The 14,019-nt window shown below is 36.8% G+C and overlaps 1 protein-coding gene across 1 annotated transcript; it reads right to left on the bottom strand.

Annotated features, from left to right (window-relative positions):
• Positions 1–2,267: 2,267 nt before the first annotated feature.
• LOC119572410 (TAF5-like RNA polymerase II p300/CBP-associated factor-associated factor 65 kDa subunit 5L) lies at positions 2,268–13,622 on the bottom strand. Its single transcript, XM_037919523.1, has 8 exons — positions 13,455–13,622; positions 9,252–9,391; positions 7,608–7,755; positions 6,479–6,588; positions 6,199–6,289; positions 4,612–5,612; positions 4,213–4,446; positions 2,268–3,776 (listed from the first exon to the last, which is right to left on the bottom strand). Exons 1-8 carry the CDS (start codon positions 13,521–13,523, stop codon positions 3,608–3,610), a joined length of 1,962 nt encoding a protein of 653 aa, XP_037775451.1. The 5' UTR covers positions 13,524–13,622; the 3' UTR covers positions 2,268–3,607.
• Between the last annotated feature and the right edge of the window lie 397 nt (positions 13,623–14,019).

The raw sequence follows: 14,019 nt of genomic DNA, 5'->3' as shown, positions 1-14,019 counted from the left end.
AAATACCCTTCTTGCCTCTCTCGCCTTTTCTGTCTGTCCGTCTCTGTTTATATGTCTGTGTCTAATGTCTCAGCTCTCTGTTTCTTCATGCTAGAAATATCTGCTCATTCAGCTTCACACTCTTTTAGTTTTCTTTTATAGATATATTTAAAAGCGAGGAGTGTGGCTCATCCCCTATTCACTTGAATGTGGAGAATATCAGTGATGTATTGCAGTTACTTGCAGACCCTTATATCTTTGTTTTTACTGGCTATTGGTGGTTCAAAACTGTATTCCAAGCCCATGTCATTGGGCACATGTTGAATACTTCCATGGATTAAAATGTTTACACAGTATTGTTTAAAATAGACAAGGACTCTGTATAATTTTTAAGTGCAGTAGAATCATGCCACCTTGTCCTTGTTTCATGTAATAATATTATAAAACAACAGAGGGGCAAACAATAAAATACAGTTCAGTAGAGCAAAAAGGCCTGGAGCAAATTTGTGTTCTTCTTGTTCTTCCCTTCAGTATATTTAAAATTTGTTAAGCAAGAATCCTTCAGTCCTTTACATATAATATCATGCTTGTGTATCTTGACCGGCTAAATGACAAACACAAGAATTTAAATAAATTAACATGGTGGTGAAGGGGAAAAACAGAGTATTCTTCTTTCAATACCTAACATATCAGTTTATTTTTATAGAAATCGATCAGTCAGCTACGTTGTTCCTCTTAAATATTTTCGATGACAAGTTAATCAACTAATAACTACTGCAGTGAGATCATCTTAATCATTTTCAGTCTAGAGAAAGAGTTCGAGAAAGAAATGTTGTACATTCACAAAAAAAAAAACACGTTTTTACATGGAGTTCTTTTTCTGAATTTAATGACTAGTTGCTGAAGTCTTTATTGTTGAATATGTGTTATCACTCATATATTACTAATAGTAGCAATGATGATAAATACTATGGGTTCAGTAATGTTATCACAGCACTATTTCACAGTGAAAAGGATGAATGTAATATAGAATGTAGCTGTAAAAAAGATAATGTTGTGAAGATATTTAACTATACCTAAGGAAGAAGTTTCTTAAAGGCTTGGTAGCAATAGAGTATGAAATAAGATGTATTAATGTGTGTAGTAATTAATGTTTTAGACTCAATCATGAATTTACTGGAATTCCTGATAGATATAAATACTGATAACTTCTGGTGATCTCAAGAAGAAGAAGAAGAAGAAGAAGAAGAAGAAGAAGCAAAGAAGAAGAAGAAAAAGAAGAAGAAGAAGAAGAAGAAAAGAAGAAGAAGAAAAGAAGAAGAAGAAGAAGAAAAGAAGAAGAAGAAGAAAAGAAGAAGAAGAAGAAAAGAAGAAGAAGGAGAAGGAGAAGGAGAAGAAAGAAGAAAAAGAAGAAGAAGAAAAGAAGAAGAAGAAGAAGAAGAAGAAGAAGAATTCCACTTACCTTAGAGCAGAGGTCTTTATAAGAGATTAGTTAGTGCCATATACAAAGTGTTACTCTTATTTTCAGACACAGGAAACTATTTTCTCTCAAATTCTGTATGGAGTTACTTGAGATCATTTGATGCACCATTTATTGTTAGTGCATAGTGAAAATACCTTTCTGGTGTAATATGCATTCTCTGCATTGTTGTATTGGCTTCCCTTTAATAGTTGTGGTTAATATACTTTTGTCACTCTGTCTTTTATAATAAAGACAGATCCTACACATTGTATTTGAAGAGAAAAGCAGAATATCTTATATAATTATTGTCTTTACTTAAAAACACACAAATATAAAGATAATGCAATGGGGATATGAACCTTAAAACAATCTGAGCATGGAATCTACTGGCTAGACTCTTGAATCTAATATAATAAATCCTCACTGTAAATATAGAAGTATATCCCTACATTTGTTAAATCTTGTAAATTGCAATGATATGGTGAAGCCTGGAATACACTGCTAGTTAAAACTAGAGTATATACTAACACTAATTAAATTCCTTGTATTTTGTTGGTGCACAATGGTATTGATGACATGATTGGTCATTTTATTTACCTTATGAAAGTATTTCTAATTTCAGAAGTTATCATATTTTTTGCTATAATGGAATATCTAATTCATTCACTTTTTGGGTTTCAAATCTCATCAACAGGTCTTATATATTGACATTTAAAATATTAATTTGCTTCCTAATTACAGACACAAGAAAGATCATTTGTCCTTTTTGATTATCAGTATATTGCTGTTGTTCTATATTCATTTCAATGGGGAAAAAAATATTAACTAGTTTGTCCCAGCTTAGTCTTTGTCAGTATCATTACAGGCATTCCCTATGCTCACCAGAGTGTACTTCCTTTTGCATTGTTTCTGTATAAATAATTATTGTGAAAATCATTTTCTTAGAACCAACATGAGAAAACGACATCCAAAACACCATAATTCCATATGTTGTAAACACACAAATATATGCAAATTCATTCACTAACTCATTCACTCCCTCACCTTTCCTGTTATTTGCACTATTTTACAGTTCACCATCTTTACAAATTAATGATACTTAAATACTCTTCTAGTTAAACAACTGTAATTATATCCAAGAACTACAAAATGAATGCAATTCAAAAATCTTTGCAGACTTTTAAGAAAATACAAGATATATTGAACCAACTGGTTTTGTACAGCTTTTTGAAATGTTGCACTATGACTAAAGGATTGTTTTTTTTTTTTTTCAAAATAAAAACAAACATATCAAGGTTGTTTATGGTAATAAAAAATGAAAATGAGATCTGTAAGATCATGGAGGGATTACAGTGGTGGCTTAGCACTTCTGACCAAAAATTTGAACACAATGGATGTATTTTGGGGGGAAGAGAGTCGTACACAAAATAGGGAAGACATGATGAATAGCACGTCACTTTGAGAGAGAGAGAGAGAGAGAGAGAGAGAGAGAGAGAGAGAGAGAGAGAGAGAGAGAGAGAGAGAGAGAGAGAGAGAGAGAGAGAGAGAGGAGAGAGAAAAAAAAAAAGAACAACTGAAGAACTTAGTTTTGATGAGATGTTATGATTATGTAATAGTAAGAGAGATAAATAAGCTGCTTTAGACAGAAAAAAAAAGTAAGAAAACAAAAGCATGACCGAGAATGAACATGTGACAAAAGATTTTGGAGAAAGATATGGATAAACAATTATTACTTAACATTCTAAATACCTTTTGCCAGATGTAATATAAATACTGATACAACATAAAGACTGCTTGAGTCTACATTTGTTCACAAAAGCCATGAAAGACATACAGTTATTACTTTAATATTCTCAAAGAACTTTTGTCATATATGATGCAAAAAGTGAGACAACATAACGAATGCTTGAGCTTACATCAGTTCATGAAAGTTGCGAGCACTTGTACCAGGGACTAATCAAGGTGAAATACAATGATCAAAGTCTAAAATCTGAATATACACGAATGTAGAAAAGAAAGAAGTTCCTTGCAAAGAAAAAAATAAAAGTGACAATCAGATGTCTGTGGGCATTCCCCTCCTTCTGCACTAAAATTTAAAAATATTTGTAGCACCACCTATCAAGTAGCGATGGGCATCTGACAGAATCACCGTAGCCCACAGACCAACTATCTCTCCACATCGAGAGCAATGACAGAAGTGAGGTAATTGTGAGACGTTAGAGACGTGTGGAGCAGGACTCCCGACGCTCCATTATTGCCGCTTCCTCCATTTGTACTTCCGCTGCAATGAACCTGGCCCACTTCGTTCAGTTCCCAGGAATTGGTTCCATCATTGCTAAAAAGGAAAATGGAAATATGGCATAGAGGAATTTGTATGAATGCATGAATATGCATGAGAAGGGGAGGAAGAAAGAGAGAGGGTAAGAAAGGGGGAGAAAGAGGGATGGTAGGAAGCATGGAGAGAGAAAGGCAGAGTGAGAAAAAACAAAAAGGGAGAGAGTAAGTATGTAAGAGTGAAAGGAGGAATACTTACTTGATTAAATATCTTTCAAAAATGCAATATTGATAAATGCTTGAATAATGAAATTTGACATTATAATAATGAGAATGGTGTGGTGATCAAATCACACCAATAACTTTAATTATGCTAGTCAATCACAATGGCCAATTAGTTTTTATGAATAAATCCCATTGACATACTAACACACTTATATAAAAGAAAATCTCAATAACTAATCATGTGAAAGAAGACCTCATCTGGTGCCACTCACCTTGCTGGGGTTTGCTTTAGATGACTTGTCCGCACACAGCCGTCACTGGATGCAGACACAAGGAGGGATGAATCGGTAGACCAACACACATTCATGATTGAGTCTTGGTGGGGAGTACCTGAGGCAGTGTTCCCACTATTGACTTGACTACTACTGCTAATTTCTGTCATAACGCGTCCACCAGCAAGGTCCCAGACAACAACTGTGCCGTCTTCGCTGCCAGAGGCCAGGTACCTACAAGATGAGTGTGGAACAGAGACTGGCAAATGGCATTCAATTTTTTCAATAACTTTTGTATTATGCAATGAGTGCATATTGACAAAAGGAATATCATATAATTTTCATGGCACAGCACAGTTAGCCAAAATGCAAACTCAAATTGAATACATATGCACTTACTTTCCATTCGGAGAAAATGACATAGTGTTGATTGCCGACTTGTGGTGCAGAAGGATCCGTGCTGCATCACCATCAGTGACTTGCCAGAGTCTAATACTACGGTCGCAGGATCCAGTAGCTAGGTAAGTGCCATTGGGATGGAAAGCCACACAATCTACAGCTCTTGTGTGACCTGAAAAGGTGCGTAGGGGGTATGTTGCATCCGTGGACCACAATCTTGCAGTTGTATCATATGAGCCTGTTGCCACATACATAGTGAGAGGGGCTACAGCCACACACCACACAGGATAGGAATGACCTCTATACAGAGCCACTGCATTACCACTATTTAAGTCCCACAGTCTCATGGAGCAATCTTCACTAACTGATAACAAGTAATTTGAATCATGACTGAACGCTGTGTCCAGCACAGGCCCACTGTGTCCACGAAGGGCAAAGAGCTCCCCACCACGATTTCTTCTCCTTCCTCCATTACGAATCTCAGCAGCTGTGGCTTCTTCCTCTTTGTCATCGTCATCTCTTTCACCACTGTCTTCAATGCGAGAATCATCACATGCAAGTAACGTGTGCGATATCCCACCTCTGGGACCAACTACTGTTTTTTTCTTTCCAAACCCTATATCATGCAAAGGGGGTGTCAATTTCCACAATTTAATTACACTGTCTTCAAACCCACAGGCTAAAAGCTGTCCTTCTGTATTCACATTGGCACAACTCAGGCCATTATAAGCATTTGTGACCGTATACACACACAAGGAAGGGGCAGTGGGTTGGGCTGACCGAACGCGAGCCATGATGTCTTTCACTTTGCGCAGTTCTTCTGGGCTACAATCCATTCCATCAGCTGCATAAGCAGAGGCATCAGAGGACAATGAGTCTGGAGTGTGACCATTAACTAAAGCTGTTGAGGAAGAAGTGTTCAAATCGGGCCCTCTGAACACAGCTCCTGAACTTCCAGCACCTGACTCATCCACCTCAACCTCAATGTATGTATTGAATATCTGAGAAAAAAAGAAATCATTAGTTTTCAATAGCATAAGAATCTGGAATACAGTGAAAAGGAAAATAAAAAGGCTGAGGACTTTGTGATAATACTTCACAAACCACATTTAGTGTCAAAGAAAACACAGTGCACTTATGCTACAGCCCATGCCTCTGATATTCTTGCTAAAGAATCCCTTTAAGGAGAAACTACCTCCAGTGTCTCTTCAAGAAACCAGCCCCACACTTGCAGGTTTTAGCACTATATATACTACCTTTCATACCTTTGATACCAAAACAGCTATGGCAGAGGTCAGCAACACTAATTATTTCTTCTCTTAATCTTTTGCAATATATTTTACATCAGTGATGTGAGTTCAATTATCTTCACCCAGCAACCACAAGCCTGTACTACTGGCTGTAACCAGTTTCATGGGATTTGCTGGTTTATGAGTTTTCTGCACCAGCAACATCTATATAACTGCTCTAATAGTCATATCTAATAGCCATATCAACCTCTTTAAATGCAGTGACTGAAAGTAAAAGAATAATTATGAACCTGGACAAATGTAAGTACATCAAAATAGTCAAACAGAGAAATATTACCTGCAACAGTGTGGGGTTCTCACTTGACTTCAGATATCGCAGAAAGTAGTTTAAAGTCAGTTCACTTAAACGTACCAGGTACTTGCCACTCCTGCAAGAGATTGTACATTATATTCTCCACACCTTTTATAATGCTCTGAACCAAATAATCAACTAACTAAAAATATAAAAAGGGACATCACACATCATAACAAATACTTTTCATAAAGTTCTGTCATCCAAAAAGATGGTTCCTAAATTATACACATTTCATTACACCTCAAGGCCAGGGAAAACTTACTTGAGATTCTGTATAACAGGAGAAGAATTCATGTCTCCAGAAGAATTTATAGAAGATGCACTTACAACCTGAGAGAGTGTATTTTCATAATCACGGTTCACCAAGAACACCTGTTAAAACCAAGGGAAATGGCAGGTTAGACCAAGCTCGCATGCTGCTAACTAGACTTGTGTCTACTTAGAGAGATATTTATTGACATAAGGCCTACAAAAAGAAAACACTTTTAGAATATCCAACTGTTCTGTAATAAAGAAATTACTCCTAAAACTCATTTTCATAGAGAATAATATATATATATATATATATATATATATATATATATATATATATATATATATATATATATATATATATATATATATATTTATATATCAGAGCTCACTTGAAATATAAACTTTTTTTAAGATCCTAAACACAACAATCATCCACTCAACACAATGAAACCAGGTGTATGCACTGTCCAACACAATGATGGTTTTGCAAGTGCTTAGTCACTTTGGAGTCAACCTGAGGCCAACCTGACCTCACTTTTTTTTATCCCATTTGTTACTCTTATTATCCCTGCTGAGTTATTACCATTATTATTATTAGTGGACAGAGCACATTTACATGAAAGGGTTGAAGGATACCTCCAATTATACTATATTAGTACATGCTAATGATGTAATCTTTCTCTAGAAGCTGAGCATCTCTTACAAAGCATTACTCGTAAACAATGACAATGATTTTTTATGTTAATGCATCTCTCTCATACATAAATTGTGATACTAAGATCTTCTTCTTTCTCTTAGATATGTGATAAGAAAATGGTGACCTTAGGATTAAAAAAAAAGAAAGAGTTGGGGGGAAGTGACTGGACTTATAACCTTATGGGAGAAACTGTGTTCACTGCAACATGTCAAAAATGTATGAGAACAGATATCTCTTGCACTGGGAAGATACTCATTCTCACTTATAAAATTTCTACACTTTTGGGATAAGAATTCACAAAGAATAATTCTCCTTGGACTAACATTCAAGCCGGCTGAAGGTGAGACGACTAACAGGCCTGACAATGTGACGAGGCAGCTGTAAGCTCCACTATATGCATGGGGCTAGGAGACAGTACCTGTCTGCCCTTTAAACAAACCTGATAATGTTTCTTGAAGAACTTGTTTGCCGCTTGTCTCCCCGTGGCCGCTACCAGCTCAAGGTACAGGTGGACAAAGAGCGGAAACAGAACTTGGGACAATTCGGATCGGCATGGCTCACTGGCCTCCATCATCCATGATTTTAGCCTGGTAAGGTAAACTACATGATAGAAGTACATAATAATACAGGGGATTCATGGAAAGAAAGAAAAAGAAAGAGAAAGAGAGAGAGAGAATGAGAGAGAGAAACAGAGAGAGAGAGAGAGAGAGAGAGAGAGAGAGAGAGAGAGAGATGAGAGAGAGGAGAGAGTAGAGAGATGAGAGAGAGAGAGATGAGAGAGTGAGAGAGAGAGAGAGAGAGAGAATGAAGAGAGAGAAGAGAGAGGAAGAGGAGAGAGAGACAGAGAAGAGAGAGAGCAGAGAAGAGAGAGAGCAGAGAAGAGAGAGAGCAGAGAAGAGAGAGGAGAAAGAGAGAGAGAAGAGAAGAGAGAGGAGAAAGAGAGAGAGAGAGAGAGAGAGAGAGAGAGAGGACAGAGAGAGAGAGAGAGAGAGAAAGAGAAAGAGAAAGAGAAAGAGAAAGAGAGAGAAAGAGACAGAGAGAATGAGAAAGAGACAGAGAGAATGAGAAAGAGACAGAGAGAATGAGAAAGAGACAGAGAGAGAGAGAAAAAAAAATTGTCAAAACTATAATATACTAAAACCTAATTCAATACTATGGTTTAAGGAATAATATATATATATATATATATATATATATATATATATATATATATATATATACATATATATACATATACATATACATATACATACATACATACATACATACATACATACATACACATACATACACACACATACATACACATACATACACACACACACACACACACACACACACACACACACACACACACACACACACACACACACACTATAAAATGTGACCTCCGCCCTCGCTGAGCGGGTGGTTCTTATTTGGGACATTTGGATCCACGTGGAAAACAGCCACGTGGTCCACTGGTAACAGAAATAGAATTATCCACATCCTGTAACAGAAATAGAATTATCCACATCTTATATTGCGCCACCAGACTATAAAAGGCTATCATCCTTAGTACAATGGTGAACAGAGGGTAGTTATACTTGTTAACGGCTTGACTCTTTATTTCTGAGAGTTAATACCACGCAGTATAAAACACACAAGACATGTCTAGTTATAATCGGGCCGCGCGGAGGTCACGGTCAGCCCACCTGGAGGGAGGCGAGGGCTGACCTTAGCGCGGTGGTAGCTTAGCACGAACTCCCGGTCAAACGAGGTCAGATATAAAATGTGACCTCCGCCCTCGCTGAGCGGGTGGTTCTTATTTGGGACATTTGGATCCACGTGGAAAACAGCCACGTGGTCCACTGGTAACAGAAATAGAATTATCCACATCCTGTAACAGAAATAGAATTATCCACATCTTACACACACACACACACACACACACACACACACACACACACACACACACACACACACATATATATATATATATATATGTGATAATAATTAGTTAGATACATGCAAAAATTGACAAATATCTGCTGAAAGAAGAAACTAAAGCCAAAAGCATAAAGCCCGAGCCACGCCAACTCACCTAACATACTGGTGATCCACATGCGTGTGCTGGGTGGAGGTGGTGGAGAAGGTGAAGGTGTTGGGGGCCGAGGGAGAAACCAGGCCCAAAATCCCCACCTGCTGTTCTGTTAGCGTCACACTTCCTCCTGGTCCCCCACTCTGGAGGTTTAAAGAGGATGGTGAGTATCTTCTGAACTGCCTTACATCTAGCTAAATACAGAACTCACTACCTATGATAAAGCTGAGCAAAATAAGCAAACACATTGCAAACATGGAAGAAGAAGAAAAAAGAAGAAAGAAAGAAAGAAAAAAAAAAAGTGAACTGGATGGTTTATCTGTTTTGCTCCGGATAGTTTAAAAGATGCATGTTGCTCCTGCATAGGGCACTAGCCTGCGAGCAATAGCTTTGAATGTGGATGGAATTATAATGTCAATGTTGGAATCACAGTAATTCCACTGGCGCTTCATGATGCCGAAACCAATGTCAACGTATGAAAAGGGTTAATAACTTCTTTAAAGAACAGAAAAAACATGCTATATTATTCATTAGCTAAGCAGGATAGTGTAATTCTTATATAGGAGTTCCTGTATATCAAGAGCATGAAAATCAAAGATTAACAATATAAAACACATATCATTCAGTGACATTCATGTTATATCAACACCTCAATGTTTGTAGCCAGTAGTTGTTGTGAGATGCAATCCAATCCACCAAGTGTTATAACATCTCAAGGTGTTGGGAGATGCAGTCCACCAAGTGTTTTATCAACATCTCAAGGTCTTTAGCTAACAGTTGTGATAAGCTCCAATACACCAAACTCATATTCAGTCTGTGTCACTATTAATTATTACTAATATAGTTAACTTGTAGAAAATCTGTTGAAGGGGAACAAGAACAGTGGTCTTTGCAGGCAGGTATCTTTTTATATGATTTCTGGGAGTTACTTTCAGGTGTTGGCACAATAAAGATAGTGCATATACAGAACCCATATCTGTCTTAGCAATCATTCCTCTTTACAAAGCTGTACCTGATTCATGTGAGTAATCATTTTGTTTCTATATATATGTGGTAGCTTCAGAGTGTGCAAAATAACCTGACCAGTGTGAAAAGGTAGGTGTTGTACTCATGGAAGCCCATATATATTCACTTGTAAATCAAGATTAGTTAGTTGTACTATGTACAGGTTTTTATATTTACTTGGAAGAAAATTATACGGTCACTGGTCCTGTTAGGCAGGTGGTTTTCTTGCATAGGGCTTTGAGGGTATTTGTTCTGAGGCAGGTTTAACTGTACAGTAATACAACATAATTCACATCAAGCAAAATGAAGGTCTGCCTACAGAAAAGCTAATAAAGTTGCAAAATAATAGAATGGCTTCAAACATTTCAATATTTCTTGCTCCCTCCTTATACATTATGTACATTAGTTAGTATATTTTTTCCTTAACTTTTAACCCATCAATAAACGTTTAAAAAAGTTACAGGAATTCTGAAAGATATTAAAATACCTGATGTCATTTGCAATGAGGAAACCACAACAAAATATTAACAGAGATCCTACTGTGCCCTGAAGCATCACAAACATTAGAGCAGGTACACAAAAGGGATTACAGGTGCAAAAACAGTTCTTTGAAAAATCAGTAGAGTCATTTCCAATAAATGTGGCACTCTGCTTAAGTGAAGCAATTTTCAATACATATTGCACTCCCTGCTGAAGTGAGACTCACAAGTCACAGAAAATGGCTAAAGAAGTTGAGCGATCAATACTTATATGTTTGGAATCAAAACTTTAATGCACTAATCTAATTTTATCCTGTTGCACTAATCTAATTTTATCTAACACAGAAAGTTTGACAAGGAAATAAAGTTACTTGATGTTACTTGGTATAAGTTTATGCAAGAACCCTATGAATGGCTTATGCTGGAGTCATCCAAAGGGACAGTCCATGCAACTAAGAATTGAACTTGACGAGGGACAGAATTTGATTCAGCAATCATTCTTTCACCACTTGTTGGCAGGTCATCTGGTACTGAATGCTTATGTGAGCTTAAAAGAAGGGAGGGAGGGTAAAAGAGTGATTATAGACAAATTAGAATAGTGGGAGAGGAAATGAATTCTAGAAGTGGTCGGGAAAGGAGAGTGAGGCCCAGTCTGGCTGCTGGTTTGCTCAGTAGGCTGATTGTTTTTATTGCCAGTGCTGCTACTACTGCAACTACTTTTCCTTTGGCATTTGCATGCCATCTCTTCAAATTTTAGATTAAACATTTGTCTCAGAATGTTTAAATAGTTTGCCAATACAAGGAAATTGATGGTCAAAACTGGCTCCCCCTGTCACTTGTTTCTTATCAGTCCATGTATAATGAAATGTACAATTTGTTAAGAATATATTACTATAAAAAGGATTGTGCATCTTGCAGGCTAGAAAATGTTTCTTTTTTTTATTTGAAATTGAAACTGGATGAGATACATTCTCCCATAATGAAATAATTAAGACTGATATAGAAATGGATAAAAATCATAAGTCACTTATATCATCAATAATCTTTCATTTAATGTAAGTCCTTTAAGGCGGATACATATATTATTTTCAAGACATATATTTCAAGAAATATATTTCCCTCTATATACATGCCACATGAAATATCAGTGATATCAATGTACACATGAATATTTACATGGAACCCCACATATAGTACTCAACAAAGTTTTGCTCTTGTAATTATCTGTTTGGTGGAAACGATTCTCTCGATTATTTGCTGATACATCTAGAGTACAATGACCAATGTCTTTTTTCTTCTGAGGTGGGCCAATATCTGAAGAACTTAGGTGGGGTAAAAATATTTGCATTCAAGTAGGCCCAGTAATTATATAAAAAAATGTTTGTCACTGATACTAATGAATGTCATATTAATGAACTGCATATGTTGCTATCTGTCTAGATATAACAATTTAAGTCTGCATAAACCAAATACAGCAACAATATTAGCCCTAATAGCTGAGCAGAGCACAAAATGAGGCAGGAAAATTGTGGATTACACATGAAAATATCTAATACTGTAATTTTGATGAAATCTATTATGTAAATGATTATGACTTTTATGTAAATAATTATTCATATGTAATTCCTCAAAGGCTCTACCTCAAGTTCTCCTTATAGATGGCTATATCGAACTACCACCAAAAAATTATTTTGTTGAATGAATTGACTACACACTAACATGCCTAGTAGTTTTAGTCTCACGGCTAATCTAACATAGTATGGCATTAAGTTAGCACTACAGCTTCCATGCTTATTGTTGTCAAAGACAAGCAAACCTCCGGCACATAAATGCTAGCAACGCATGCTTTAGATTGGTTCCATTATTTCATGAGGAGTTGCTAAGCCAAAACCCATTCTGATAGAATAATCCAGGTGGAAAATGTGTTGTCCTTTGCCAGAATGCCAACAAGTGAGAAGGCTATGGCCATGCTTTGCCTGTTGTTACTTTGGTTATTGCCAATATCATCATTATAGCTGATTTCTGCGAACTAAAGCTACTATCTGTGGAAGTATTTGTCAGGGATGATCTACTCATACTAAATTTGTGGGTCTTTTGGGAAAAAACGATGAGACTTGCCACTGTTTTTAACGGCCCTCCGCTCTACCCACACTATATTGATGGCGAACCGAAAAACTTTACATCTTAAGACATAAAACTCATAATATTCCCAGTAATAATATACAATCAAACTCTGTGCAAAGCAGACTCAAGTGGATATACTCAAGTCCAAGGTCCAAGACACCATATAATGAAACCCATATAACAAGTGACCTATACCCATCTCCAATAAAATTTGCCCCAGACTATATTTTTTAAACATTATCTACATTATAAAAAAATTCAAGTTTAAATCATGACAAGGAATTTATTACAACATGAATATAAAATGCCCGCGCATCATCAGAACTGCCAGAATTCCAGAGCCTGCAATGATTTGTGATGAAGGGACGTGAATAATGAGATTTACATTGAGACTACGTATCTCATATGCATTTACCGCAATGATTCTGATTCATCAAATATTCGCCTAGTGAAACAAACCGACTTTACACCATTTAAACCCCAAGAATCAGAACAAAACCCCAAAGCTAATTTTTTTCCCCTCCTCAATCCATCGCACGTTTATCAATGCTTTCGTACGACCCAACCAACCTCATTTCCACCACGTTTCATAACTCACCTCGAGATTTCTCCTCTTCAAGTAGTCGCTGACATGAGCCATCACTTTCTCTGTCCTCACTTTCCTCATCTTTTAGCATCTTTTAATTCATGTTTGTGTTCGAATTTCCTCCCAGCTGATCGGCCGACATGTTTACTACACGCAGGGCTGCCAACCGACCCCAAGCACGCAGGGTTATTTCCACCGGGTTTCTGGGGTTGTTGTTATTTTGACAAGTCACTTGCAATGTCGTGTTTTTTCTTTGTTGATTGGCTCTGGGTGAGTCGAATAATTATTTAGGTGTTTTAAGGGGATGTTCGGGTGGTATGTAGATTGTGGTTGAGGTTGAGGATTGATATTTCCGCGCGTGGCGTTTATTCAATTAATTTTAATTTTCAGTCCTGTAGAGTCAGGAATAAGTTTAACAATCCGTGCAATTCAAAGATGTTCTCTCAAATTGCAAACGTTGCACGCCAAAGCCTTAAAAGAAATAAAACAAACCCGCGATGCACGAGCTCCCACCTCCTGCATTGAATACCACCGACAACTTATCACAAAAGGACAAGCATCACAACCCGAAGAAAAT

Source organism: Penaeus monodon, chromosome 4, assembly GCF_015228065.2.
Source record: "Penaeus monodon isolate SGIC_2016 chromosome 4, NSTDA_Pmon_1, whole genome shotgun sequence".
Classification (NCBI taxonomy): domain Eukaryota; kingdom Metazoa; phylum Arthropoda; class Malacostraca; order Decapoda; family Penaeidae; genus Penaeus; species Penaeus monodon.
The sequence above is the reverse complement of the archived record's forward strand: the minus strand, read 5'-3'. Positions and strand labels throughout refer to the sequence as shown.

What these genes read in the sequence shown, in the direction of transcription:
- LOC119572410 (XM_037919523.1), bottom strand. Translation starts at nt 13,523, where the DNA reads ATGAGGAAAGTGAGGACAGAGAAAGTGATGGCTCATGTCAGCGACTAC. An exon ending in CCTGTTATACAGAATCTCAA is followed by an intron (nt 6,290 to 6,478) that starts GTAAGTTTTCCC and finishes AATCTCTTGCAG; the next exon opens with GAGTGGCAAGTACCTGGTAC. An exon ending in AGAACCCCACACTGTTGCAG is followed by an intron (nt 5,613 to 6,198) that starts GTAATATTTCTC and finishes TTTTTTTCTCAG; the next exon opens with ATATTCAATACATACATTGA.